The sequence below is a fragment of the Dicentrarchus labrax genome, unplaced genomic scaffold (genome assembly GCF_905237075.1).
Source record: "Dicentrarchus labrax unplaced genomic scaffold, dlabrax2021, whole genome shotgun sequence".
In the NCBI taxonomy this organism is placed as follows: domain Eukaryota; kingdom Metazoa; phylum Chordata; class Actinopteri; family Moronidae; genus Dicentrarchus; species Dicentrarchus labrax.
In genome coordinates, this window is record NW_026136715.1 from 28,798,769 (window position 1) to 28,825,723 (window position 26,955).

The window sequence follows — 26,955 nt, forward strand, 5'->3', positions numbered from 1 at the left end:
GCCCACTTAGACAATTTATTGCAACAAAAGGATGCGTGTTACTGAAAATCAGAATACAGGTGTATTAGAGTCACTTCTCATCAGCATGACAAAAAACAAGGAATGAAAAACAAAATAAAAGTCAAACTATAGATGGAAAACCACTGTCATATTACACACCTAGCTCTATTTTAAAGTTCACAGATTCACAGTTCACAGCTGAGTTTCTGAACACAGGGTGGACAGTTGAGTGATTAACTTTCACACCAAGTGGATGCATGCCATGCCGGGGAATGAGAATTGCGGCAGAAGATATGTAAATACGTACTGAGTTACTGCCGCCCCCTATCTATCCATGCCACTGTGGGAGTTCATAAGAATAGTATAATAGAATGAACCAACATTGTAAAGCGATGTTATTTTAACTCAAAAAAAAAAAAATTTGAAATGGATTACATAAAATTTTAAAAACACTAAACTTTGTAAGTTAAAAAATATATTTCTGATTAGCTTGACACGTTCATAGTTTTCTAAGTTGAAAAGCACTTTTTACTAGGTATTTTTCACAGTATAACATTTTCAAAATGTGTGTCACTAGAAGTGACTAGACTTTCCCAGTTTAAATGGAATGCCTTATTAGATATGCTATGTGCTAGGCTCATTTCAATCTTTAACATTGTTAAAAGATGAAAGCAACAATAGTCACAGTACCTGTTAACAATAGGTTACCTCACTTGCTAACTAACAATTTATGGTAAGAGTAGTTTTTACATTACAACAAATGATTGATGGAGATTAGCTACTTGATCAAGAATTTGTTTAACATACAAAATTGAGTTCATGTATAAGAGTTTCAACAATTTTCTGAGTATAATTGAGTTATGTGGTTTTACAGTGAGTAGACTGAATTAGCCACCAGCTTTCTAGATAACTTTATTTTATTGTCATCAATATTAATATCACTTCCATTCACATTTTTGCTGCCGTGGAGTGAAAAGCTCCACCGGACTGGGCATAATGACAGTAGTTTGAACATTTGGCACTGCTCTGGTAACAATAAGGACATTGAGGAAAGTGGGAGGACATTTCATTGGAAGGACTAATAACAATTCATGGAATCCACTGTGTGTGAGCCCAACTCAGAGTCTCTATTCTCCATCAGTAAGTAGGTCATGTTTAATGGAATGAAGTTAAAATACATGATACTTTTGTTCCGTTACCCCTCCACTACAAGAGCCGGCATAATCCTGGACAGGATCAGTAGAGTGTTGCAGGAAGTTAGCATCATCCTGGGTTCTTCTACCCACAGCCAATGGGAATTTTCCATTTGATTTTGGATTATTACAAAAAATAAACTCTGGTGAACAAAGGAACATGATAACATGGTGCATGTTTTGTTCAGCAAGATAATCTTCACAAATGAACACAACTTTTAAGATTTTTGAAGAGTAAAAGCGATCACCAGAAGTAAAAAGCTAATGTTAGGCTATGAACGAGCTACACCGCAGTCACATGACCTCAACGTCACCACCACCAAACTTCCAACTTGTAATTAAACCTTGTAATTAAAATCTACAAGTTGTAAAGTTTGAGTTAGAATAGTTTGCAAGAGCACAGGTATAAACACAATGAGGCTGTTAAGGTGGACTATTGAGTAGATAAGTCTAACCCACAGTCAACCTCAATAGTCTCTTTTAGCCACTTGGAAGCAAACGCCTTTGTTAAGACACAGAAAAACCACAGACTATTTCAGACATCTAGCCAAAAACTCATTAAGAAAAACGCATTGACTGAGATTAGGGAACCCGAAGTGCTAAAATGCTAACTCAGTTCCAGGTTTTAGGACTCATTCCTGCAGCACCTTATAGAGAATGACCAAGGAGACAACAATGACAGATTTATATATATAATAAGGGCTCATCATTTCAGATTTTTAATTTTTCCAGAGAAAAGAGAAAACAAAACAAAATAAAGTAAATATTTAGGAAATTTAAAATAAAAAATAAAAATAAATCCCCCACATAATACACCCCACAAAATTGTGTCTAGTTATAGCGAGACAACACAGCAGTTTCTGATAGCGTGGGAACTCTGAAAGTTGGTCAACACCGAAAACAATGAGCCTTACTGTATATATCATACACACCAGAAAAATTACGATGATCTGACAAAACCCCAAATCACGACTACTCACCAACCACCCTGCTTTACACAAGAAACCAACATGTAAACCCTGAAATCCCAAAATGTCCTCCCACCTCACTGGTGTTGAGACATCAGCAATGAACTGGGAGGACATTACAAAGAAAGCCCTCATTCTTGTACTTTCCATACAGTGATGAAATATTTGTTCGACTGTTCATTGAGAACATTTCAGTCACAATGAGCTATGAAGTGCTGGCATGCATCAAGAGACAACACTATGGAAGCTTGCACGTTATTCAGTCCCTCCAGAAAAACGCAGTTTTGTGATTGTTGTGGGCCAAAATCCTTGATTATGCGGCACGTTTTCTTAAAAAACGCGATGGAATATGCAGCAATTTTATGCGATGAAATTGCGGGAACTTGCAAAAATTGCGGCTTCATCGCGGGGTTTGCAGTATTTCGATGACGTTCATGTCGCGTAATTACCTCACTTCATAACGTTCCCATGGCAACAGGGGAAAATGGCTGCTCGTGTTAAGTAAACGCAACATTTTTCAACTTTCTAAGATATACGTGACTTTTTTTGCAACGAAAATGTGGGTATTATGAAATCATGCAAGCCCCGCATATTTAATATTTAAATTATGCGATCGCATTCTGGAGGGACTGATTATTTTACACAGTACAAAGCAAAAGTTGCTCCCTCATACATTTATAAAATGGCTCCAAATAAACATTTAAGTAGACAAATGTGTCCTAAAAAAGAATTAAACTGCTTTGTGCCATGATACATAAATGGAATTTTTAGAGATTTAGAAGTGATCATTTTATAAACATAAAAATGTGAGTTTGTGTGTTTGAGGACTCACCCATTCAATACACAGCTTTAAGAAATGCTTTTAAATATATGTAGAGCTATTCATCACTCATAAGAGTATTTCTCTGATACATAAGACGACCTGCACTTGTCACAGTGTATGACAAAATGTTTCACATCAGTAAAAATATTTTTTTACTTCAGTTGCTTGTAATTATTTTGGCAAGAGAATTTTGTAAAATATACAACAATATGATCAATTCATTACAATACAATAAACATTGAAATGGTTATCACCCAGTCCCACACATACAGTATGCAGTTTTTCCACTGCTGGTGCACTATTGACAGGAAATGATCCATGTATGGATTGCATATGTGGTCCATTATCTCTACAGGAAGTAACAGACCATTCACACAGTTGATGTGTAAACTATTGCAATCACTCAGTAATATTACTGCAAGGCATTTAGAAAAAAAGCTCCTATTGCATGTCCTGTTGTCCTGTCAGTGACTGAGGCTATTTGTCCTTCTCCGCATTAAAGCTGCAGTATGTAATTTTTATAAAAATAACTGTCATTTTTTCACTATATCCTGACAGTAGTACATGAGACAGATAATCTGTGTAAAAACCAGGTTCCTCTGGCTCCTCTTAGTGCTCCTCATGGAATTTGAAAATAATCCACCAGGCCTAAATGAAGACAACCAAATAGAGGTAAGAAAGATGGAAAGACACTTTGGGTTGTTGGCTTAAAGATAGTTGAGTCTCTATCGATACTTGACAACCTGGGAATGAGACTCAACAATCTGCTATAATTCTTGGCTCTGATTGGTTGTTTCTGGTCAGGCCCGGTAGATTCTTGCAAATACCATTAGGAGCACTAGGAGGAGCCAGAGGAAAATTGAGGGATTTAACGAGTAACACTGAACAAGTAATCATGACATCAAACCATCTGATGTGAGGCAGCATTTGGGACTCGACATCAGATGTGGAATAATTGTTTTGTTCCCTTTTTTAAAATGCATCTGCCTTGCAGTAACGTTAGCATGGCAACAACTGTCAAAGATCTCCTCCAGACATGTATTAAGACATATATACAAACGGTCTGCTTGTAACACTTATGTGTGTCTGCAAATAAAAAAGTATAATTTCCACATTAAAATCCTTAAGTAATCTCCTCCTTCCACCTCATTAAAACCTCCAGAATCTATGAATATACAAATGTTGTTGATTTCTAAAGTTTTCCTGCTGGACATAAGATGTCTCCTACTTCACTGTAAAGTCCATTCTCAGTGGATGTGCACTGGTGGCTTCAAGTTTCTACTTCACACTGTTTCGAGTTGCTTACTGGACCAGGATGGACTTCCAGACTAGAGAAACTTTCCTCTTTCAGCAGATGAATGTGAAAACATCCTTCTAGAGTCAAACTCTGCACATACAGCATTCAAACAGCACACTGTAGAGACAGGAAGAGACACTGATTTCTGACTGGACGGGGCTTTGAGTCAACTGTTGTCTCTCAGTAAGAGAATTAATGGAGAAATGTTTTGTGAATAGGCTATGTGTGTTCCATTACAATAAGTTTGAACAAATTATGTATTTGCAGTTGGTTTATACTAGTTCATTCGTTTGAACTTTATTTTTGAAATAAAAGACAGCCACACAAGTTTAGCGGTACCATATTTTTGTTAGTTTTTGTGAAAAAGAGTGCAATACTACTGCTGGACTTATCTTTATCATACATGGCAGCACATTTTCTGTGTAATCTATCGTCTAATAGTAACTATGTATGTTGTTTACACCTCCATTCCACTGGACACTGCTCTGACATCACTTGGTCCCACTTCATACCCCACCGGGAGTGTTTCAAGAGTGTTTTGCACGCCAGATCTTTTTTTAACTTTCTCAGATTTGGTTCATTTTTGGCATTATTCCTTGAGAGCATTCCATTGGGAGCAGCGTTACTCTGGAAACTCAACCATGCAGTTGCTGAATCTATCTTCATCTTGGCTGTCGATCTAAAATGAAGATTGATTCATGCAACTGCATGGTTCATTTCTCGCCTCAGATGTTTTCAGAAAACACACTTCAGTGAATTATTTTCGGAATGTAACGAGCTGCCATGTTGGTCTAGTTAGAAATCCCAGGCCAGAAAGCGTTCATCCAATCAGGTGCAGCCAGAAAGTGTTTGCATGGTAAGAGAGCCTTTTGTTGGTCAATATGAGTGTGCAATGCTGGGAAGTGCCAAAAAATGTCCCCCTGGACACAGACCATGATTCTCGGCAGAGAGCCACCTCACACTTCTGAAACACAGCGGCATTCTTGTGGAACCAAAGCACTGACTAGAAGGGTGGCCGGTGGAATCAAGGGTTGCTACCACGCATCCATTAGTACAATCAACAAAACCATCTTCAGGATTAACACTTAAAGTTGCAAAGACAAGAAGATAATATTGAATTGAAGTTAATAATTAAATCAAGGTTAAATCTACTACCTGTTGATTAAGACATCAAATGACCAAGTAAGTGCAAATTGTGGAAATCTCTTGGCTAAAAAGGATTTACCTGATTACAGACAACACTCGAGCCCCAACAAGCTGGATCTCACAAGTAAGGGGCCACAGGAAATGAGCCGATTGGCATTCGCGGCTGGTTTCAATTCCTGAACAAGGATTTTGGTGATCTCTGTTAGAAGAAGTCATACTCTTCTTCTTTTGATAAGATGTGAGTACAGAATTTCAGACAAGAGGAAGCACCATTCACATCTCTATAGGAACTCGCACTTCCTTTTCCGTACCACACATACTGACACTCAAACGGTCAGAACTTATATGACTTTTACAGCGCACAACAGCCAAATAGTAAAGCAGCAGAAGCTTTTAAACACTGTAGGTGGTACAGGTCTAACCGCTATCATGGCACACGTGATATTCTGTGTCCACCTCCCGCATACAGTGGGGACATTTTCTTTGAGAGAAATAAAAGCCTGGGCCTTTTTTGCATAGTTTTGGCTATCATTCCAATCAGGTAAGAGAATGTTTCACTCACTCACACAAGCTAAATGTTTGTTTTTATGTTCAAATACAGGAAACAGTTCCTGGTCCATATGGATGTTTAACGTTCACTTCCAGATTCTGATCCTCACATATCAGCACTGCATAAAATGTTCCACAAAAATAAAAAATGTTCCTCTCAATTGATTGATTTTGGGATGAACTGTCCCTTTAAAAAGGTGATAGGAATAATGCCAGAAACTAGAAAAGAAAGACCCGCATTTCTACAAAAAAAAAAAGATTTTAAAGTTGTTTGTACTTCAGAGAAAGAATGAGCCACCACCACAAGCTTCCCTAACCACAACTACCAAATTCTACACCCACCCAACCCAATCGTACAAAAATAAGAGCTGACAGTAAAAAATGTAGAGCTCAGCGATTTGTTAAACATTTAAATGTCACTGTGGAACGAGTGAAGTCAAACACAGTTCAGACTTATACTTTTTAGCAAGGACAGGGCAGCAAGTGAATTCACCACTAGTCAAATATCAAGAACTGGACACTGTCTTTTTAGATGCATATCTTAGCTCCCAACACTACAGGTACTGGGTGTTCAGACTGCCCACAATAGGTGGCTGAGTTAGTGCGTAAGGTTCAGGTGAGATAACAGATCCAGAGTTTGAAGGTTTATTAGGGGCCAAAACGTGAGGCAAGATTAAAGCTGCCAGAGCCCTGTGCACACGGGGCCCCAGAGCCTGGACTTCGATAAAAATGGTCTCTTTGATGTTTGAGACAGTGGTGGAATACAGATTAATCTGTTCATTTAGCTCAGTACAGACTGCTATACTAGTTTTGATGTTAGAGCTACAGAGCTAAATGAACAGATCATTCTTTATCTGCTATCTTCATAAACAGGGCAGATTTTTCAGAAGGTATTCAGCCCGTTGTATCATAGACTAGTGACCAGCATGTGAGAGCCTGTGTGAGACTCGGGACTACCGCTGTCTGACACGCACAGACACACGCATTCAAACACACACACATTGACAAACTGACAGCATTAGTGCAGCACAGAGAGCGACGGGTCCTGAGAGGAGAGAGGGGCGGTCACTTGAAGGCTGACTGCAGCTCTTTGAAAGCGGCGCGTCTCTGTTTCTGCTCCTCCGCCTGCTTCTTCTTGGCCTCCTGCTCCTGGCGGATCTCTGTCTCAAACCGGTTGGACTCATTGATGGCCTGGACCTGTCCAACAGGAAGACACACAGCTGTCAGGTGACGGAGCATAGCAACAGTGCAGCTCCTCAGCCAAAGAATCAGGTTCAAAGACCCATTGCCTGTAAGGCTCAGGGCTTTGTAAGGAAGCTTCATCCTGTGGGTAGCAACAACATTGTGGATAGCAACTTCAAGTCCATATTCTACCATTTTCATGCGTAACTACTGGATTCTGAAAACATGGTTGACCTCAGAAGATCTGAACATAGAAACCTGATGCTTAGATGCTTACCTCGAAGGTAACTTGCATGCATATGTCATTTTGTGTGCATATGTTTAGTATCGCTCTTTTTCTAAAACTGACTGACACAGTGTACTATGAAAAGTTTGGTGTCATCTTACTTTGGCTTCAAAGAAGGTCTTGGCTCCTTTGACCCCCTCTGTGGAGACATCGATTTCAGAGAGGCGAGCAAGGGCGCAGAGGCCGCTGTCCTCTGCCAGCTCTCCTGCTGCTGCCTTCCTGAAGATCAGCAGGAACTGAGGGGCACAGGAAGAACAGAAAGATATGGATGTAAACAAAACGGAATATCACATAACGTGACTGATTCCAATCCAGTTTTCCTGCATTACCTCTCTGAAGCTGAGCTTGTTGTCCAGGTCCTCGTCCACCTCCTTGATCATGTTCTTCAAGCCGAGGTGTGTCTGTGGAGCTCCAAGCTTCTCCATCATCAGCTTCAGCTCCATCAGGTCTATGTAGTTGTCCTTTCCAGCATCAAACCTTGACAGAAACAAGTAGAAAACTGGTGTGTTAGATAACTGCATTTTGACCAAGGTTCCAAAGGGGGGGGGGGGCTTTGAATGGTAAATGGACCTGTACTTGTATAGCGCCTTTCTAGTCTTCTGACCACTCTAAGCGCTTTTGCACTACGCGCCACATTCACACGCATTCACTCAGTGATGGAAAAGCCCATCAAACAGAAACTAACGCATTCACACACATTCACACACCGATGCACAGCACCAGGAGCAATTTGGGATTCAGTATCTTGCTCAAGGATACTTCGACATGTGGCGGGAGGAGCTGGGGATCGAACCAACAACCTTTCAATTAGTGGACGACCTGCTCTGCCTCCAAGCCACAGCCGCCCCATGGCAGTGTAACATAACCCAGCCCTTGGGCATGTTTGGGTCATCGAACTCTAGCAGCCTCTCTGGTTTGTTTAGAAAGCTGGTCTGGCCGCGTGTATGTGTTAGTGGATGCAAGTTCCTCCATTTCCAAATAGAGCGACTGAAACTGCTGTTTTTCCTCATCTATGTTGGTGAATTAAGGATTTATTAAACCAAAGTTTAAAAAGTTGGTGATTGTTGGAAAGTCAAACAAAGAATGACGTTATGATGTTACAATGCACCAGTGCACCAAGGCAAATTCCTTGTATGTGAAAGCTTACTTGGCAATAAACCTGATTCGGATTCTGACAATGATAAAATTACATTTTGTAAACAAAGACCTATCTCTGTAGGGATCCTTTCCATAATGTTGTCAGACACCAACAATCTGAGCCCGTCAGTGGCAAAAACAACTTTTAGTGGATGTACTTTCATGGGCACATTTATACCCAGAGATTGGCCCGTTTCATGGCTATTTTCTCATCTAGCTCTGTAAATTCATAGTTTATTCCAACCAAACCCACATGTGATTGTGACTGACTGTGGAAAGACTTACAAAGACGGTTTTGGGGAGTTTTATTTTGTTTCTGTCCAGTTTGTAGTCTGTTTTACGATTATCTGCTACATAAAATTACTATTTTTGTCTCGTCAGCCATGTTGCTCTAGTGCGACATCTAGTGGCAAGTAATTTTGTATACATAACCTTTAAAATATTACTTACTTACAAATACCACACACTGAGTAATAAGATCATAAGTACTCCATTACTGAAAATATTAAGTGTTAAACTGTTCACTTACCATAAAGGCAACTCAACATTCAAGTTTCCATAAGTAATACTATAGAGCAGGGGGGTCGCGAAAGTTTTGGTTGATTAGACTTTTTATAATCCCCCCGCAATTTTTTCCACAAATTGAAATGTCTTTAAATACACATTAACATGAATCCAACACACTGTAGTGAAGAGATAAATGGAGGCATAAGATGTCTTTCAGTCAGCAATGCACACATTCAGCGACACACAGGAGCTCTTTCAAGCCCCACACACACACACACACACGAGCTCTTTCAAGACACACACACACACACGAGCTCTTTCAAGCACACACACACACACACACACACACAAGCTCTTTCAAGCACACACACACACACACACACACACACACACACACACAAGCTCTTTCAAGACACACACACACACGAGCTCTTTCAAGACACACACACACACACACACACACACACAAGCTCTTTCAAGACACACACACACAAGCTCTTTCAAGTCACACACACACACACACACACACACACACACACACACACACGAGCTCTTTCAAGACACACACACACACACACACACACACACGAGCTCTTTCAAGACACACACACACACACACACAAGCTCTTTCAAGACACACACACACACACACACACACACACACACAAGCTCTTTCAAGACACACACACACACACACACACACACACACACAAGCTCTTTCAAGACACACACACACACACGAGCTCTTTCAAGACACACACACACACACACACACACACACACGAGCTCTTTCAAGACACACACACACACACGAGCTCTTTCAAGACACACACACACACACGAGCTCTTTCAAGACACACACACACACACGAGCTCTTTCAAGACACACACACACACACACACGAGCTCTTTCAAGACACACACACACAAGCTCTTTCAAGACACACACACACAAGCTCTTTCAAGACACACACACACACACACGAGCTCTTTCAAGACACACACACACACACACACGAGCTCTTTCAAGACACACACACACACACACGAGCTCTTTCAAGACACACACACACACACACACACACGAGCTCTTTCAAGACACACACACACAAGCTCTTTCAAGACACACACACACGAGCTCTTTCAAGACACACACACACACACACGAGCTCTTTCAAGACACACACACACACACACACGAGCTCTTTCAAGACACACACACACACACACGAGCTCTTTCAAGACACACACACACACACACACGAGCTCTTTCAAGACACACACACACACGAGCTCTTTCAAGACACACACACACACGAGCTCTTTCAAGACACACACACACACACACAAGCTCTTTCAAGACACACACACACACACACAAGCTCTTTCAAGACACACACACACACACACAAGCTCTTTCAAGACACACACACACACACAAGCTCTTTCAAGACACACACACACGAGCTCTTTCAAGACAGACACAAGCTCTTTCAAGACACACACGAGCTCTTTCAAGACACACACGAGCTCTTTCAAGACACACACACATTCAAAATGTGCAAAAGTGGCAAGTGTAAAGTGGTCGCAGTCTTTCTCTTCAGCAGAGGCACATAGCACGATGTTGGGTTTGCAGAGGGAGGGATGAAGATGTTGATGATGATATGCAGGATCTCTCTCAGTAGATGTTTTGGACAGAGTCCAACGGCAGCAGTTCATCATCCGGGCCACAGAGCAGTTTGCTCTCGGTACAATACCGGTCTGTCTGGTCGGTGTGTAGGACATGGACGGTCCGTAATGTCTCAGTGAAACACATCAGATGAACTCCCGGTTCTCTACGGGGCTCCGCTTTAAAAGGGACAATTCACCCGTTTGCATTAAGCTTTGTATCATTAGAACCCCAGTCATATTTTTGAATGGTCGTGCATCATTCCCTCACTTCCCCTGAGAGGGGAGAAATACGGATGTTAGTGTTGCACTTCCTGCTTCCAATGATGTAAAAATCGTCATTTTGCGTCATTGGAAGCAGGAAGTCTCATATCTCTGTAGAGGGGGTGAGACTACAAACACTACTTCCTCATTTTTTTTTACTCACGCTACAGACCTATTACAGATCAGTGGGTGGGACTTCACCTGCAGAAACTAAAAAATATAACAGTCATCTTGTTTGGAAGCTAAGCGGAGGCGCTGTCGAGCCAGATGTTACGACTATGGTAATCAATGTAATATGGAAGAAATTTCGAAAGTATGATGGTCGAATCAGATGTTCGTGGCTTTATGAGCCGCAATATAGCGAGCAGCGGCTGAGGCTGCTGGAGCCGAGGCAGAGGACCTGCCTGTCGCGGACGAGGAGCCCGGACTGGCTCGAGCTGGGGCGGACTGCTGGTGCCTGTGCTCTCGCTGTGCGCCTACGGACACACGGACGTCTGACTGTAAAGTGAGTGTTTCTATTTTCTTTCTTATGACAAAGTGGCATGTATGTACACAATTTGTTCAAGCATTATCACAAAGTTATTATGTTAATACGTAACGTCAGCCAACTGAACTAACGTTAACTTCTTTACTGCACAAACAGCTTGCAGTTGCATTGCTAACTACTGTGGCACGCTAAACACAAAGACCATGCATCGCTAACTGTGTGCTCAATGTCTTGTAGACAATATCGCCTAACAGCCTTTCTGGGGTCCTGCAAGGCGAGAGATTGGGTCGAGGCCATCGTGTCGTTTTACCCACTGATGTGGTGCAGGCTATCCAACAGAAACATCCAGCTCCAGATGGCCAGTACTGCGGGCACCGAGACGTTGAGGACGCTCAGGAGGAACTATAACTGTCATTGTTAACATATTTTTTTTTTTTTTTTTAAAATTTTGTTGATGTAGTCCTTGATAGTGTTAGTGGGAGAGGCTTGCGGAGCTGTGCATTGTGGGAGTTGTCTTTTATACAAATGCGCCCTAAAGTCACTTTCTGTCTTTTCTCGGTCAAATAGGCACCAAATTCAAAATATGTGTTACATTTCGACTACATATATAACCCACTTTCAATAAATATTAATGTTTCCAAGGGTGAAATGCTCCTTTAATTCCGTTAGTAGTTCATCTTGTTTCTAGGAGACCATACATTGACCATAACAAGAGAGGGGAGACTCTGCTTAAATCTTCTCCATAAACCCGTCCCGTTTCCACCTTCCTCTCTTCCCCCGACGTTGCTTCCCTCCTCTGCATCCCCGGTGTGTTTCCTCCAGAGTTCAGGTGGTAAATCAGCTGCTCTGTCCACGGTACCGGCCGGCATTAGTGCCATCAGCTGTTCTCCGGAGTAAACAACGGCAGCGTGTCCCGGTGGAAGAGACATTAAAACACGAAATAAAACACAAAAACTCTCTCAAACAACATCGTTAGAGAGGACAGGACTTCAGAGAGTTACAGTGAAAAAATAAGAACGAACAAAAAGAGAATAAAAGTTAAGAAGTTAAAAAAGCAAACTCAAAGGCTGGAGTAACGTAACAGGCAGCATGCAGCTTTCCCGCCCCTATCGCTGCTGTGCCAATCACAAGGCTGTATGTGACACGCTGGCTCTGTCAGTTTCCCCGTCATTGGCCGAGAGCCCATTCTTATTATGCTAGCAGCTAGTGCTTATGTTTGGATCGAAAAAATAAAAAAATTGATCGTTTTGTAACACGACAAAAAAAAAAACACAAGTACAAAAGAGATAGGCCTTCCCTCCACCTCAGAAACCGCAGGGGAAAACAAAAGTGACGATGTACCCGCTGTAGGCCCCGCAGCTGTAAAGGGTAAGCGTAAAAGAGAGAAGACCCGAAAATATACAGACAATTATCTGAAGTTTGGGTTTACCTTCAAGGAGACAGATGACATTGAATTTCCCATGTGTGTCATTTGTTCTACTGTGCTGTCAAACGAGTCTATGAAGCCATCAAAGCTGCAGCGTCACTTGGGAGACAACCCACAGCCACTTAAAAGACAAACCCGTTGAATACTTCCAAACTTGTCTCAAATCCCTCCAAGGCCAACAGACATTGATGAAAAAAAAATAAAAAATCAGCCAAAGTTGGTGAGCTAGCTCTGAAATGTTCTTATCAAGTTGCTCTTCGGATTGCCCAAAAGAAACAGCCATACACACTTGGAGAGGATTCAATATTGCCTTCAGCAACTGACATGTGTAAAACAATGTATGGGAATGATATTGACATTAATAAACTGAAAACTGTTCCACTGTCGGACACAACCATTGCTCGCCGTATTGACGAGATGGCATCAGATGTGAGGGTGCAACTGATAGAGAAGCTGAGATTGGCAGATGCATTTGCATTACAGCTGGATGAATCAACGGATGTGTCAAAGGACACGCAGCTTCTGGCGTTTGTGCGCTTTGTGGATCAAAATGAAATGCAGGAGGAATTTTTGTTTCCTGAACGCACAACAAGTGCTGAAATCTTCAAAGTGATTGACGCTTTCTTCAGAGAAAATTACATTTCATGGGCAAAATGTGTTGCACTGTGCACCGACGGCGCAAGAGCCATGGCTGGATTAAAAAGTGGCCTAATCGCGCTTGTCAGGGATGTGGCTCCAGAGGTGATTTGGATGCACTGCATGTTGAGTCACTTGTTGCCAAGGACATGAGCGCTGAACTGTCTGATGTCATGGACTCGGTCGTGAAAGTTGTGAATATAGTCAAGAAGAGTGCTTTGCAGACACGACTCTTCTCTAATCTCTGTGCTGCTGAAGGAGAAGAGCACACTCGGCTACTGTACCATTCTGAGGTGCGCTGGCTTTCACGCGGAACAGTGTTGGCACGTGTGTTAGAATTACGCACGTCTTTTCGGGAGTTTTTACTTCTCCAAAAGCGCACAGAGCTGGCTGCACTTTTCAGCGACAATGTCTGGATCACCAAACTTGCATATCTTGCTGACATTTTCGCTAAGCTGAACAAACTTTGCAGTTCTATGCAAGGTCGCAACACACATGCCTTTCAGCTGTTTGACAGGATGGAAGGCTTCGTCAAAAAGATCAGAAAATGGAAGGAGCGTGTTGGGGAGGGAATATTTTCCATGTTTCCATCAGTGGATGAGCTGGGAGATTCTGCGGTGCTCTCGCCTCCCGTAACACACTTGCGCACTTGGAGGCGCTCCATGGTCAATTTAGGAACTACTTTTCTGAGGCCGACAACGCAGCAGACGGCGCACGCCTGGCGGTGACAGAGGAGGATCAGCTCATTGAACTGTCCACTGACAGCACGTACAGAAACATATATGAAACTAAACCACTCACTCAGTTTTGGATATCTTGCCAGAAAGACTTTCCACAACTGGCAGCAAAAGCAATGATGAGTCTGTTGTCCTTCGCTACAACATATCTTTGTGAAAGTGGATTTTCCTCACTCACCTACCTGAAAAACAAATACAGGTCAAGACTGCAGCCTGAGGCTGATATGACTCTCTGCCTGACAACCTCCATACGTCCAAGGTTAGACAAGTTGTGTGCTACTCATCAGGGTCAGACATCTCACTAATGTGGGAGTATGTATGCCATCCATAGATGGTTTGAGGATTCACTGCCCATACTACATGTATGTTTAAAATTAAAACATGTTAATAGTTCAGTATTGTATGCAAGAAAACAAGTACAGTCAGGTCCATAAATATTGGGACATTGACACAATTCTAATTTTTGGCTCTATACACCACCACAATGGATTTGAAATGAAACGAACAAGATGTTCTTTAACAGACTTTCAGCTTTAATTTGAGGGTATTTACATCCAAATCAGGTGAATGGTGTAGGAATTACAGTTTGTATATGTGCCTCCCACTTTTTAAGGGACCAAAAGTAATGGGACAATTGGCTTCTCAGCTGTTCCATGGCCAGGTGTGTGTTATTCCCTCATTATCCCATTTACAAGGAGCAGATAAAAAGGTCTAGAGTTCATTTCAAGTGTGCTATTTGCATTTGGAATCTGTTGCTGTCAACTCTCAATATGAGATCCAAAGAGCTGTCACTATCAGTGAAGCAAGCCATCATTAGGCTGAAAAATCAAAACCAACCCATCAGAGAGATAGCAAAAACATTAGGTGTGTCCAAATCAACTGTTTGGAACATTCTTAAAAAGAAAGAACACACCGGTGAGCTCAGCAACACCAAAAGACCCGGAAGACCACAGAAAACAACTGTGGTGGATGACCGAAGAATTCTTTCCCTGGTGAAGAAAACACCTTTCACAACAGTTGGCCAGATCAAGAACACTCTCCAGGAGGTAGGTGTATGTGTGTCAAAGTCAACAATCAAGGGAAGACTTCACCAGAGTGAATACAGAGGGTTCACCACAAGATGCAAACCATTGGTGAGCCTCAAAAACAGGAAGGCCAGATTAGAGTTTGCCAAACAACATTTAAAAAAGCCTTCACAGTTCTGGAACAACATCCTATGGACAGATGAGACAACGATCCACTTGTACCAGAGTGATGGGAAGAGAAGAGTATGGAGAAGGAAAGGAACTGCTCATGAGCCAAAGCATACCACCTCATCAGTGAAGCATGGTGGTGGTAGTGTCATGGCGTGGCTGCCAATGGAACTGGTTCCCTTCTATTTATTGATGATGTGACTGCTGACAAAAGCAGCAGGATGAATTCTGAAGTGTTTCGGGCAATATTATCTGCTCAAATTCAGCCAAATGCTTCAGAACTCATTGGACGGCACTTCACAGTGCAGATGGACAATGACACGAAGCATACTGCGAAAGCAACCAAAAGGTTTTTTAAAGCAAAGAAGTGGAATGTTATGCCAAGTCAATCACCTGACCTGAATCCGATTGAGCATGCATTTCACTAGCTGAAGACAAAACTGAAGGGAAAATGCCCCAAGAACAAGCAGGAACTGAAGACAGTTGCAGTAGAGGCCTGGCAGAGCATCACAAGGGATGAAACCCAGCGTCTGGTGATGTCTATGCGTTCCAGACTTCAGGCTGTAATTGACTGTAAAGGATTTGCAACCAAGTATTAAAAAGTGAAAGTTTGATTTATGATTGTTAATTTGTCCCATTACTTTTGGTCCCTTAAAAAGTGGGAGGCAAATATACAAACTGTTGTAATTCCTACACCGTTCACCTGATTTGGATGTAAATACCCTCAAATTAAAGCTGAAAGTCTGCAGTTAAAGCACATCTTGTTCGTTTCATTTCAAATCCATTGTGGTGGTGTATAGAGCCAAAAAGATTAGAATTGTGTCAATGTCCCAATATTTATGGACCTGACTGTATGTTTATGCATGCCAGTGGCACTAACAAGCATCACCAATTTTCATTTCCACATTTATGTTCTAAAAATGTCCATTTGAATAGCTTTTATGCATGATTGCATGCAATTGACAGACATTGTTGATCTGGGCAGGCATCAGTTTATTGTGTTATGTTATGTTTATGAATGGCAGTGGCATGGCCACCCTACTCACTGTACCTTGCACATGTTTAAAATAAAAACATGAATATATGAACCTGTGTATTATTTGAATATCTTAGTACTGAATGCACAATAACAAGGTACATTTATACATGGCACTATAGGACCAGTTTAATATAAAACAATTTTATACAATATATATAAGTAAGGGGTCCCCGCTCCATCTCTCCATCAGTTTGGGGGTCCATGGCCTGGAAAACATTGAAGACCCCTGCTATAGAGAGTGAGATTACAGAGACGAGTGCCCTGTCCCTCATCACTGAGACACTGACGCAGCCTGTGTGGATCAGTGATTGGTGGGAAATATTTACACAGGAAGTGATGAATCCAAAGTAGAGTGATAATCATCTTTTTTAGCAGTGCTCCACCTAACAGCTGCACTAACGCTAGATATGAGTTTGATAAAAAAAAAAAAAAAGAGGAGTCACAGAAGGCAGTTTACACTTCATCTCTAAATACTCTGACTGACTTTCTCTCAGCACCAACAACTGTGACTTCCAGAGTGCCTATTTTTCCGGGGGGGGTTCCTCGATAATTTGTGACTTTCATCTCAGAGAGTATTCAAGTTCTGTTCTCGAAAATGTATTTTCTTTTACTTTTAAGCTCGGAATAATACCCATCCTCTCCCAGGCTCTGTAATATTTTTAACCTACAATATCCTTATGTCGTCACAGATGGTCTACATTTTACAAAAATGTAATCATTCCCTCTGATATTGGTGAGAGTGCTCTTTATTTGGACAACTGCATTTAATTGTGCAATCCTGACAATAAAGCTGAACCTTGAACCTTATTTCAAAGGCAGTGTCCATTATAATAGTATGCAAGAAGCTCTGATTTAAGGGTTGGGTTCTGTGAGCTGGTTAGGATATTTGTATCCTCCAAATAGGGGTAAAAACACAGACGGGTACTGTCAGCACAGAGCAGGGCTTCCCAACCCCCACTCTATGCTCACAACTGCTGTCAGCTCTGTGCTATGTACTAAGGAAGTCCCTGCCTAACAGATTGCATTTCCTCTTTCATGTCCAGAAAGGCTTATTTCTTCCTGAATACTCACTTCACAGTCAATGGCATGGCTCAATCTGGCAATCATGCTATTGTTGACTTAATAATATAATAATAATAATAATAATAATAATAATAGTCCTTCCTGCCACAGACTTGATAAACTTCCAGCTGAGGATGAGAACTTTCCATAGTTAGTTTCTTCCAGTCTCTGTGTTGAGTAACTTTTAAATCTTTTCCAAGTTGGTCTCACTGGTTGGCATGGTTCCATATCTATTTTGAGATATTTGTTTTCCAAAGAAAAAAAAAGCAAAGAGAATTTCCCATGAAGGAAGCTGTTCTTTTCCAAACCAGGTGCACAAAAGGTGTGGAAGTGGGGCATCTGTATATGCTAACCAACTCTGTGTTCAGAACACTAGAGGCACATACGATTTAAGAAAAGTCGTTTTTGAACTACGGCACTATGATATGTGCTGACAGTCAGATCGAGTATAGGTTTGGATTTCTTTATTGGCAATAATTTTAATAATCAATAAATCGTTTCAGTCATTTTTCAAGCAAAAAAGTAAAAGATTTGCTGGTTCCAGATTCTTAAACATGAGGATTTGCTACTTTTCCTTGTAAATGGTAAATGAAGAGTCTTTGGATTTTGGACTGTTGTTTGAACCAAAATAAAAGCTATTTTTATATTTCTGTATAACATTATCAGTCAGTCATACTGTAGTAAGGTATTACACTCTTATAATAAACTGGCTGCGCAATAAACACAGACAGTTTAATTACCCATTTGTTCATTGACTGGTTTGATTAGGGGCACACCTACTTCCCCATCATACTCAAAAATCCCATTGTCTTTGCACATTAGAATGTTTTAACTCACAAGATAAATGCTCAAACTGTCTGATTGGGTGTGAACCCTTTGAAGATGGCTGTACAGAGAGTAAGTAAGAAGTGCTTTTAAAATGGCTGGACAGGCCTGGACATGACAGGAACCTGAAGAATCTGGGTAGAGCATCGCACAGAGACAGCCAGAAGTCCTACACATGCAAAAACAAAACCTCAGAGTAAATCTGAGCAACAGCTGCCCTCAGTCAATGCAGACGGAAGTTCACCAGCTAGCCAAAATGAACAGCAGAATGAACAGACGTTAAACATACACAGCTAGTTTACATGATTTTTCAGTTTACTTTACAGATTTTTTTTTTTTTTTAAATACATGGAAATATTAATAAAATGACAAACATAGCCAGTGAATTTACATGTCCAATGTAAAATAACTGTAATCATAAATTACTGCTGATTTAAAGAAAATGTCCCCCTTTTTCTTATATAATTTTATCTATATATATATTAATTTATTGTCTAATTATTAGTTAAATTCAAGTTTAAAACTGTTCATATATTTCTAGAATTATGTAAAATTAGTGACAGTTAACAGTACAAAAAAGGATTTGTTCTGTTACATGGATTTGTTTGTTAATTAACAGATATCTTGTATAATTATGGAAGTTTTCACAACAAAAACACTGAATAACAGTGTTTTTACATGTGTAAATATCTAGACATTAAAGCTGAAACCTGTATTTTCATTGTAGAAAATTATTTTGAATGAATAATTTTTACAAGTCAGTTTTTTGTTTGTTTTTTACAGTGTATGCTTTGTAAGGATGTCACAGGTTTGTTATCTATGTTTACTGTGTGAGTAAGAGGACGTGGTCAGCAGACTGACTGCTTGCTGCTACAAGGCGTCATGTTGAATGCTGAATGACCTTAAATTCTTGCCATGCAGCCCCAGTTGAGTTGACTCACTCTGCTGTCACACTGCAAGCAGCCTCATCAACCAGTCAGCAACACTCACTTCCTTTTAAACTAAGTGCTGGGTGGACAGCCTATAATGCAACCCACAAAAAGCCAACTATGGCTTTAACAGTTAGCACAGTTGAATCAACACCTCCTGACACTGCGAGTTCACAAAACCTAATATTACACCACAGATACTTCCCTCCGCAAGAGACAGTGCAGGCAGCTTCCGACTAGAGCACTATAACAGGTGCTGACTTGTTGCTGACAGCATCCTGTATGTTGCTTGCAATGACTCTGAAGAACCACATGTCCCTCCGAGTGCCGCCACGCAATGCAGGTTCAATTGGTTGAGAAATGGTTCTCTAGGTATCAGTTTGACAAAGCTGAAAGATTTCAGAGGCATTTTTCAATATTGAATTACCATCAGTAAAGTCAAGTTACCTCTTTTTTATACTGGTATTTATCTGATGAAACTCAATCTTAAAGAATCAAGCTGAACCAGGGTCTCATTTATAAGACAGACTTACAATCAACTTAGATTTTAAGTATGACTTACCCCAAAAAAAACACATATGTGTAGTTATTTATTAAAAAATACTCTATATACTGGTCCAAGGAATGAAAAGCAGTGAACCACAGACAGGGTCAAGGCTCAGTGAGTGAAAAAAGGGCAACCACTTACTGCATACTGTGGTTAGAAACTAAGCACAATTAGATGATAATTAGCCTGATCAGCCACTGTCAATAATCAATACACACATACAATTATTAAACCATTAATCAAACTAAAAACTAACAGTAGTCAGAAAAACCTTATTATACTTTAATGTTTCTGTAGAAGTGACAGAAGTGCAAAATAGTTCACCTGGTAGAGCTGGCATCCCATGTACCGAGGCTGAGTCCTTGCTGCAGTGGCCATGGCTTTAAATCTGACCTGCAGCCCTTTGCTGCGTGTCATCCCCTCTCTCTGACCACCTTTCCTGTCTATCTTCTGCTGTCACTATCCATTAAAGGGACATTGCGTAGTGTTTTAAGTATTTTATTAGCTAAAATCAATGTCTTCATTCATAAATGTGTCCTCATTGGTGTAAAATTACCTCTGCCAATGATTTGATGACTTATCCTCGTAAGCGAAGAATTTCTTATCTGTATATACATTGGACGGGCAAGTCCATGGAGGCTTCCATGTCGATCCGCCATTTTGAAAAACTACAATCGCCGAGAGGGACATAAAGCACTAGCCTACCTGTCGAGCTAATCCACAACGCGTTTTCGTTCGGAGCCAGCGTCACGTGACTGAAACCAGCTATAACAGAGAAGGAGATCAGTGAGAGGTGCTTGTCACTGCCCCGGCACATTTGAAAGTCTGCACTGCACTTTAGTTCATAATGGAGGATCATACTAGAGCCACAGGAGAAGGAATCCTTGTCACCAAAAAGCGAAAAAGGGAATTAAAAAGGCAACGTGACCGGCGAGTTCAAAAAACGAGGGTAAACATCGGGGTAGCTTTTCCCAGGTGGAAAGAGCTAATGAAGGAGAAAGACTTGCCTGTTTTCTCCTCGACAGGTAGGCTTCTTGGTACATAATGGCTACCGTAGTTGCAATACGCATTTGAAAACGCGAGGCACTAGAGAGCACTATTCGTTTGAATGCAAAATACAATTTCACCGCTATATGGGAGAAATTCCTACACAATGTCCCTTTAACGGCAATAAAAGCCAGAAAAAAAGAAGTGACAGTTAGAAAAGCTCCCTGCACTCTCTGGAGAAAATATTAACTCCCTTACGATTATCACATTTTAACAATTCCTTAAGTGTCCATAAAAACACACCACTCTAGAAACACAAGCTGAAGGCCGTCATGTGTCAACTGTCTTCTTGTCAATTCAGCATCAATATAATCCATAAAGATACACTTTATTCTGTACAAACATTTAATCTCCTCAGCTCGCTCAGCCTCCATTGGTTAGCTGCACTTAGTGTGAGAAGACTGAGAACGAGAACAGTTTCAAAAAATTATTTCTAACTGAAATAAGTTGTGGTTGGTGGATCAGATATAGGCTGAATTCAACACCACACACACACACACACACACACACACGTCAGAAATGAAGACTATGTTCAAGGGTAAATAGGGTTAATAGTTCTGTGTTGTTTATATTTCACCTTGTTGAATATAGCTTTCCTGTGGGTATCACCATTTCATATCCTGTCGTATTATCCATAGTTCTGGTGACGTTGCTCAGCTTTGGTCATATGAACACACATAAAGCTGGATAGGGACAGAGCTGGTTCCAGTTAAGAACCGGTTCCAAAATAAACAACAGTTTAACAGTGGAGCTTTGCAGACCTGAGTCATATGCATGCCTTTTTCTACTTTGTTGACTGCATTGACGCTGAAAACCTGTGTAACCTGTCAAACAGACAAGCAGAATCGATAATGGCATTGGTTTTAATAAAATCTTATCAACTCCCAGAGAACAGAACGTTTTATACCGGTTATCCAGCCAGTTAACAGGGAAACAGCTCCGTTCCGGTTTAAGCACCTAGCTTTAAACCATTTGGAGAATTACTACCAAAAATGATTTGGTTCAAAACCTGGAAAGTTGGTGCTGTGGTGGTTGGTTTTGTGTGGAACCCTTTGTAATCCAGGATGTGTCATCAACAGAGGGCGCTGCACAATGCACAACAAGTATACTGTGGTTCCCAAGGAAAACCTGCAATTTTTTTGTTCCAGCTGGGAACTAACTTGCCAGGTTCAGAACCAATTTATTTTTGATCGAAATGGTTCAGAAATAGGTGCTTGAACCAGAACAAACCTGATGCCCTGTCGGTGGAAAAGGCTTGAAAGAGAACTGGAACCTGCTGTGCAGCACAGGCCACACATCTGCTCCTGGACTGAGACCTGAGAACACTATGCAACTCTCAGTCAGGGTTTCTGCAGGTTTCATCAGGTTTTGACTTTTTAAAGATCCTTTTAAGACCATTTCAACTACAACAAAAAAAAAAAGCAGGAAGAATATGAAGAAAAATCAGTGTTGGTTCCACATCGGTTTTGTTTTGTAGTTCTTACAGCATTGATAGATAGATAGATATTCCTTTATTTGTCCCACAATGGGGAAATTCCAATGTAACAGCAGCAAAGTGGATAGAGAAAAAAACTGTAAATAAACAGTAAGAGTAGGGAAAATAATAAAAACACTATGTACAAGAGAGAGAGAGAAAAAAAAAGCATGATAGATTCTAAACAAAAGGCTGAAAAATACAACTTTATACTTATTATAAATAACTGTCAAAATCCTATTTAGGACATTTTGAAGCCTGAAATTGAGATTATTGGCTCTTAAACATTTAAAGGCCCGTGGAAACGCTGTCAATGAAGGCCTGTTCACTGATTTCCTTATCACTGATTGCATAATGTCCCCACCCTGCAATCTCTCAAGCTACAAACGTTAGATTTACCATAAATACAGCTTCAAATACTTTATTTTCTTTATTTACTAATCTATTTTAGTGGCATTATACTTCCCATTAACTATAATGCCTATAATGTCATCAGCTGCTGTCTTTAAGCTTTTATTTTGTTGGACACCATTTCTCACTCACTCATTTTTAAATTGAAGTTCTGTGTTCTTCTGTGCTACTTTCTCTATTTTCAAGTATTAAAAGCGGATGTAACAAATTGGGTTTTGTGACCTACATGAGGAACCTGCCGACTCAACTTCCTTATATGTGCAATCTTCACGTTCCGCCTGCTCTTACTGACCTTAAAGGTGTCAGAGTGGGCACCCACTTGCCCCCACACACCCAGCCTCCAACCTGCTCCCTGCATTCTCCCACACACAAACACACACACACACTCACGTTTTGAACATCTTCTCCATGTCTTTGATCTGGGTCCGGGAGAACTCCTTGAACTCGGTGTAGGGGTTGAAGACCCTCATGCTGGGCTGGCAGTGTTCCCCCTGCCCCTCGTTCAGCTCCTCTCGCCGAATCAGCTTAGCGCCCAGCTCCGAATCCGCGTTGGCCGTGCTCGGTTTTTCCTCCGACCCGTTCTGGTGTCCGGGGACGTCCACGGCGACCGGGTCCTCGGCCCCTTCTTCGATCTGCAGCCGGCGGCTGAGCTTGGACGAGAGCTCGTCTGTGGCCATTTTCAGACAGTGTGGCTGATAATGAGGAGAGAGCCGTTATCTACGTGAGCTAACTACAGTGGGAGAAGGCGTCAACGCACTGCCTTCTGTCGGGTTCTTCCCGCTGTGTGTACGCTGTACGCGGGTATTCGTGGCAACAGCTGAAGCAAAGTATAACAAATATCCCTGTTTAACTAACCTTTTTGTTTCTTGTCGTTTTAATTTCCGAGGCTCAAGCTCCAAGTTCAGATAAATAGCTCCACTCCAGGATGTTCAGTGTTGGCTCATTAGTTAACGTTACGTAGCAGTCTGTACGCCGACTGTCACGCTGTTGGCCCGCCTCTTAAAGAGACAGGCACACAGACTGTACAGCTACAGGTGATTTTGTACCTTCACCTTAACCCAGCGGTTCCCAATCTTTTTCCTTAAGGGCCCCTTATCTGTAATTGAGTAATAGACGTCCCCTGACTATATTCAGCAAATACAGAACAACTGATGAACCCAAACAGAGAAAACAATAACTGCAGGAAGGCTGTGTAAAAAGAGTAATGTGGATGGATTCTGAGCATTCTTTTTAGATTATTCTCTGGGAATACTTCATCAGGGATGAGTTTTTTTTTTATTATTTCAATAGGCTTCTTTTTTGACCTGTTCAGTGTTTTCTTCTCCCTGATACTTGGCCATTGTTCTTGGCTTGTGTTCAGGTCATCAAACGTTAGATATTAAATAACACGCTGTAATAAGATAAGTTATTTTAAAAACAAAAGATTGTTCAAACTGTTTACACTGAGAATGTTAAGTTACACAAAGGCAATTTAATTAAGTTTGAGTCAAACTGGGGCAGAGCGGGTCGTCAGCTAATCGGAAGGTTTAGGTTCGATCCCCGATCCTTGAGCAAGATACTGAGCCCCAAACTGCTTCTGAGTTTCTGTTCAATGGACTTCACTGTGTGAAAGAGCGAATGTGGCATGCAGTGTAAAAGCGCTTTGAGTGGTTGGAAGACTATACTAGCTATACAAATACAGGTCAATTTACCATTACAGTGTAATTTTAAAAAATAACAATTTAGTTTTCCTCACAAAAATAAATGAAATGTTGAGATATAGGCTTACTGTGTATATTTTACTGTGTAAGTTTTCTAGTACATCAAGGGGAGCCCATGGCCTTCCTGATCTAAGTGCCAGTACTTACCGGCCCATTTCAGGAACTGTGTAAAATACTTACAGAAAACTTACATAGCCATTGCAACAGGCTGCTGGTCTGCCATAATCCACTTTAAAGAATTGTATTGGGACGTTGGTCTTCAAGCAGCCTATAAGCAATACATTGGTTAGAACATCATTTCTGCAAAAAAAAAACAACAACAATGAGCTCTATCCTGCAAACTTACCAAACTTAATCAAAATAAAAGATAATTAAAAAAAATAATAAAAAATAAACTTTCACTGCTCATCCAGCTTATCATGCTTCTATTATTTGAGTTTGGACAGTTTTTTGAAGGTGAGATGGGGTTCCTCTATCATCGTTACTTCTTAATCTTAATCTAAGTTTAAAGTAACCCAAGTTTATTAGTATTGAAATTTTGAGGTCAGATAACCCAAATCCCCCAAATTTAGCATCACTAACAAGTCACCATTAATGTGTAAACAAGAAATGATTGTACTTTACCATTTTGTACTAGCAGGAATGTTACAATGTTGCAAAATGGCATCAAACTATACAATTAGATCACCATTACCAGTCCAACCTTACACAGAGAAAGATAAATGTTTTAAGTAAGATTTAATACTCTGTTTTTTAATATTTTACTGGAGCTGACAAACCACCAGCCCCAACTTTCAGCAGCTGTGAGTATCTCCTCTATGTCCATTTAGCATTGTATTGTGGGACAACAGCATACGTACAAAGCACCTTCAATGTGCTGTGTGTGTCTCGTTGTGTCACTGTTTCCATGTGAACACACCAGACTCAAATCCTGCTTAGAATGACCACGTAGTCTGGAATAAGGATACAACACTGAGATCAAGCTCAGGGGGCAGACTGAAGGCTGATGTGCAACTGTACATAAATTCATGAAAGAGACTGGAATTTCAACCCCCCCTATGTGTTCATGTCCCTGTAAATAACCCAAACCTCCATTCTCCAGCTGCACCCACAGCCTCGTCTTCATTCTGTGCCAACTCTCTGCTGCCCTCCAGTGTTAGTGAAGTGGTAAGACAAATCATAGACACAAAATATACACAAGCCACTGTAACCAGTGGAGAGAATCCTTTTCTATGGAAGTAAAGTTTGGGGCCCATTAATTAAACAAAAGCACTGCAGTTGAATAGTAAACAAACAAAATAAATAAAAAATCAAAAAACGTGTCCATTGCTCAACACTTTACCTAACCTTGTTGAACGTCATGAGGTCAAGGAAAGATGTGAGGGAGAACTCAAAAGGCCTAGGAAAAGACAACTGTGGTGCTGCGAGAATCTGGCTGCACTTACTGGTTTTTTTTAAACTTTATTTATATAGCCCTTTTCAAAACCGATGTTCCAAAGTGCTTCTCAGTTAGCAAATAATCAGAGACAGATGGTCAACAATAAAAGGAATAGAAAAGCAATGTATAATGGTACAGTGAGGATATTATAGTACACAGCATAACAGCACAAAAGAATACAATTTAAAACAAAAGCAGATTCTGATCAGCAATATAAGCAATGGGACGAGAAACAACATTAGGATAATTAAAACCAGTAAAAACTGCAAATGGCAGTTCAGTTCAGTTTATACAAAGAGTACATTTAACCAGCAACTCACAGGAAGTAACAACAAAATACATATTGTTAAATATTATAAAATAATAACAGAACAAACAGGAATTAAATGTTGAAATAATAACAACACACAACAGTGATATATGGAATATAAACCTTTAAAATAATCCTTAAATAAAAATAAGGAACTGAATTTTCTGGCATGAGCGCTTTTGACCTTTTTTATACATTTAAGTAGACAAACCTTTTTTTTTAATGCATTACACACTGGGGGATTTAGCGAAACAACATGTGTATATATTTTGCGATCATGATAATAGTGTAAACTAAAAATGAAATTGCTTGTTCCTAAGGTGACTCCTAACTAGATACATTTGTACAAGAGAAGATCTATGTTTATGGATTGGAGTATCATACTTTTTGGATGGAGTCACAAAACAGGTGCTGTCTTGTTATTGCCATGGTGAAACTACAATGTTACTTCGCTTGAAATGTTGCTGGCGCAAGGAATTGTGGGGACAGCATTATCTCCTTTCATATCATAAAGGAGGTAAGAAAGGAAGCACTGAAGTGCCTTTTTCTCAGCATTTAGAGAATTCAAAAGAGACTTCTGGACTTCTGGAAGATTACATCTTGAGTTCAGTAAAAACATATTGAGAGTCCATGAAAACAGCAGGGCCAGTTCCCCCTCTTATCAAAATGAAAAA

General features: G+C 40.6%; 1 protein-coding gene across 2 annotated transcripts; it reads right to left on the reverse strand.

Moving 5' to 3' along the window:
• Window positions 1-23,823, reverse strand: efhd2 (EF-hand domain family, member D2). 2 transcript variants are annotated; one of them, XM_051426094.1, is made up of 5 exons: window positions 23,689-23,823; window positions 23,224-23,525; window positions 7,774-7,921; window positions 7,546-7,680; window positions 1-7,173 (listed from the first exon to the last, which is right to left on the reverse strand). In XM_051426094.1, the coding sequence occupies exons 2-5, from the start codon at window positions 23,508-23,510 to the stop codon at window positions 7,042-7,044; spliced, it is 702 nt and encodes a 233-aa protein (XP_051282054.1). In that variant the 5' UTR covers window positions 23,511-23,525; window positions 23,689-23,823; the 3' UTR covers window positions 1-7,041. The 2 variants fall into 2 exon arrangements, with proteins under 2 accessions (XP_051282054.1, XP_051282052.1); XM_051426092.1 differs by having other exon boundaries at window positions 23,224-23,796.
• Between the last annotated feature and the right edge of the window lie 3,132 nt (window positions 23,824-26,955).

What these genes read in the sequence shown, in the direction of transcription:
- efhd2 (XM_051426094.1), bottom strand. Translation starts at nt 23,510, where the DNA reads ATGGCCACAGACGAGCTCTCGTCCAAGCTCAGCCGCCGGCTGCAGATC. An exon ending in ATGGAGAAGATGTTCAAAAC is followed by an intron (nt 7,922 to 23,223) that starts GTGAGTGTGTGT and finishes GTTTCTGTCAAG; the next exon opens with GTTTGATGCTGGAAAGGACA. An exon ending in ACAAGCTCAGCTTCAGAGAG is followed by an intron (nt 7,681 to 7,773) that starts GTAATGCAGGAA and finishes TGTGCCCCTCAG; the next exon opens with TTCCTGCTGATCTTCAGGAA.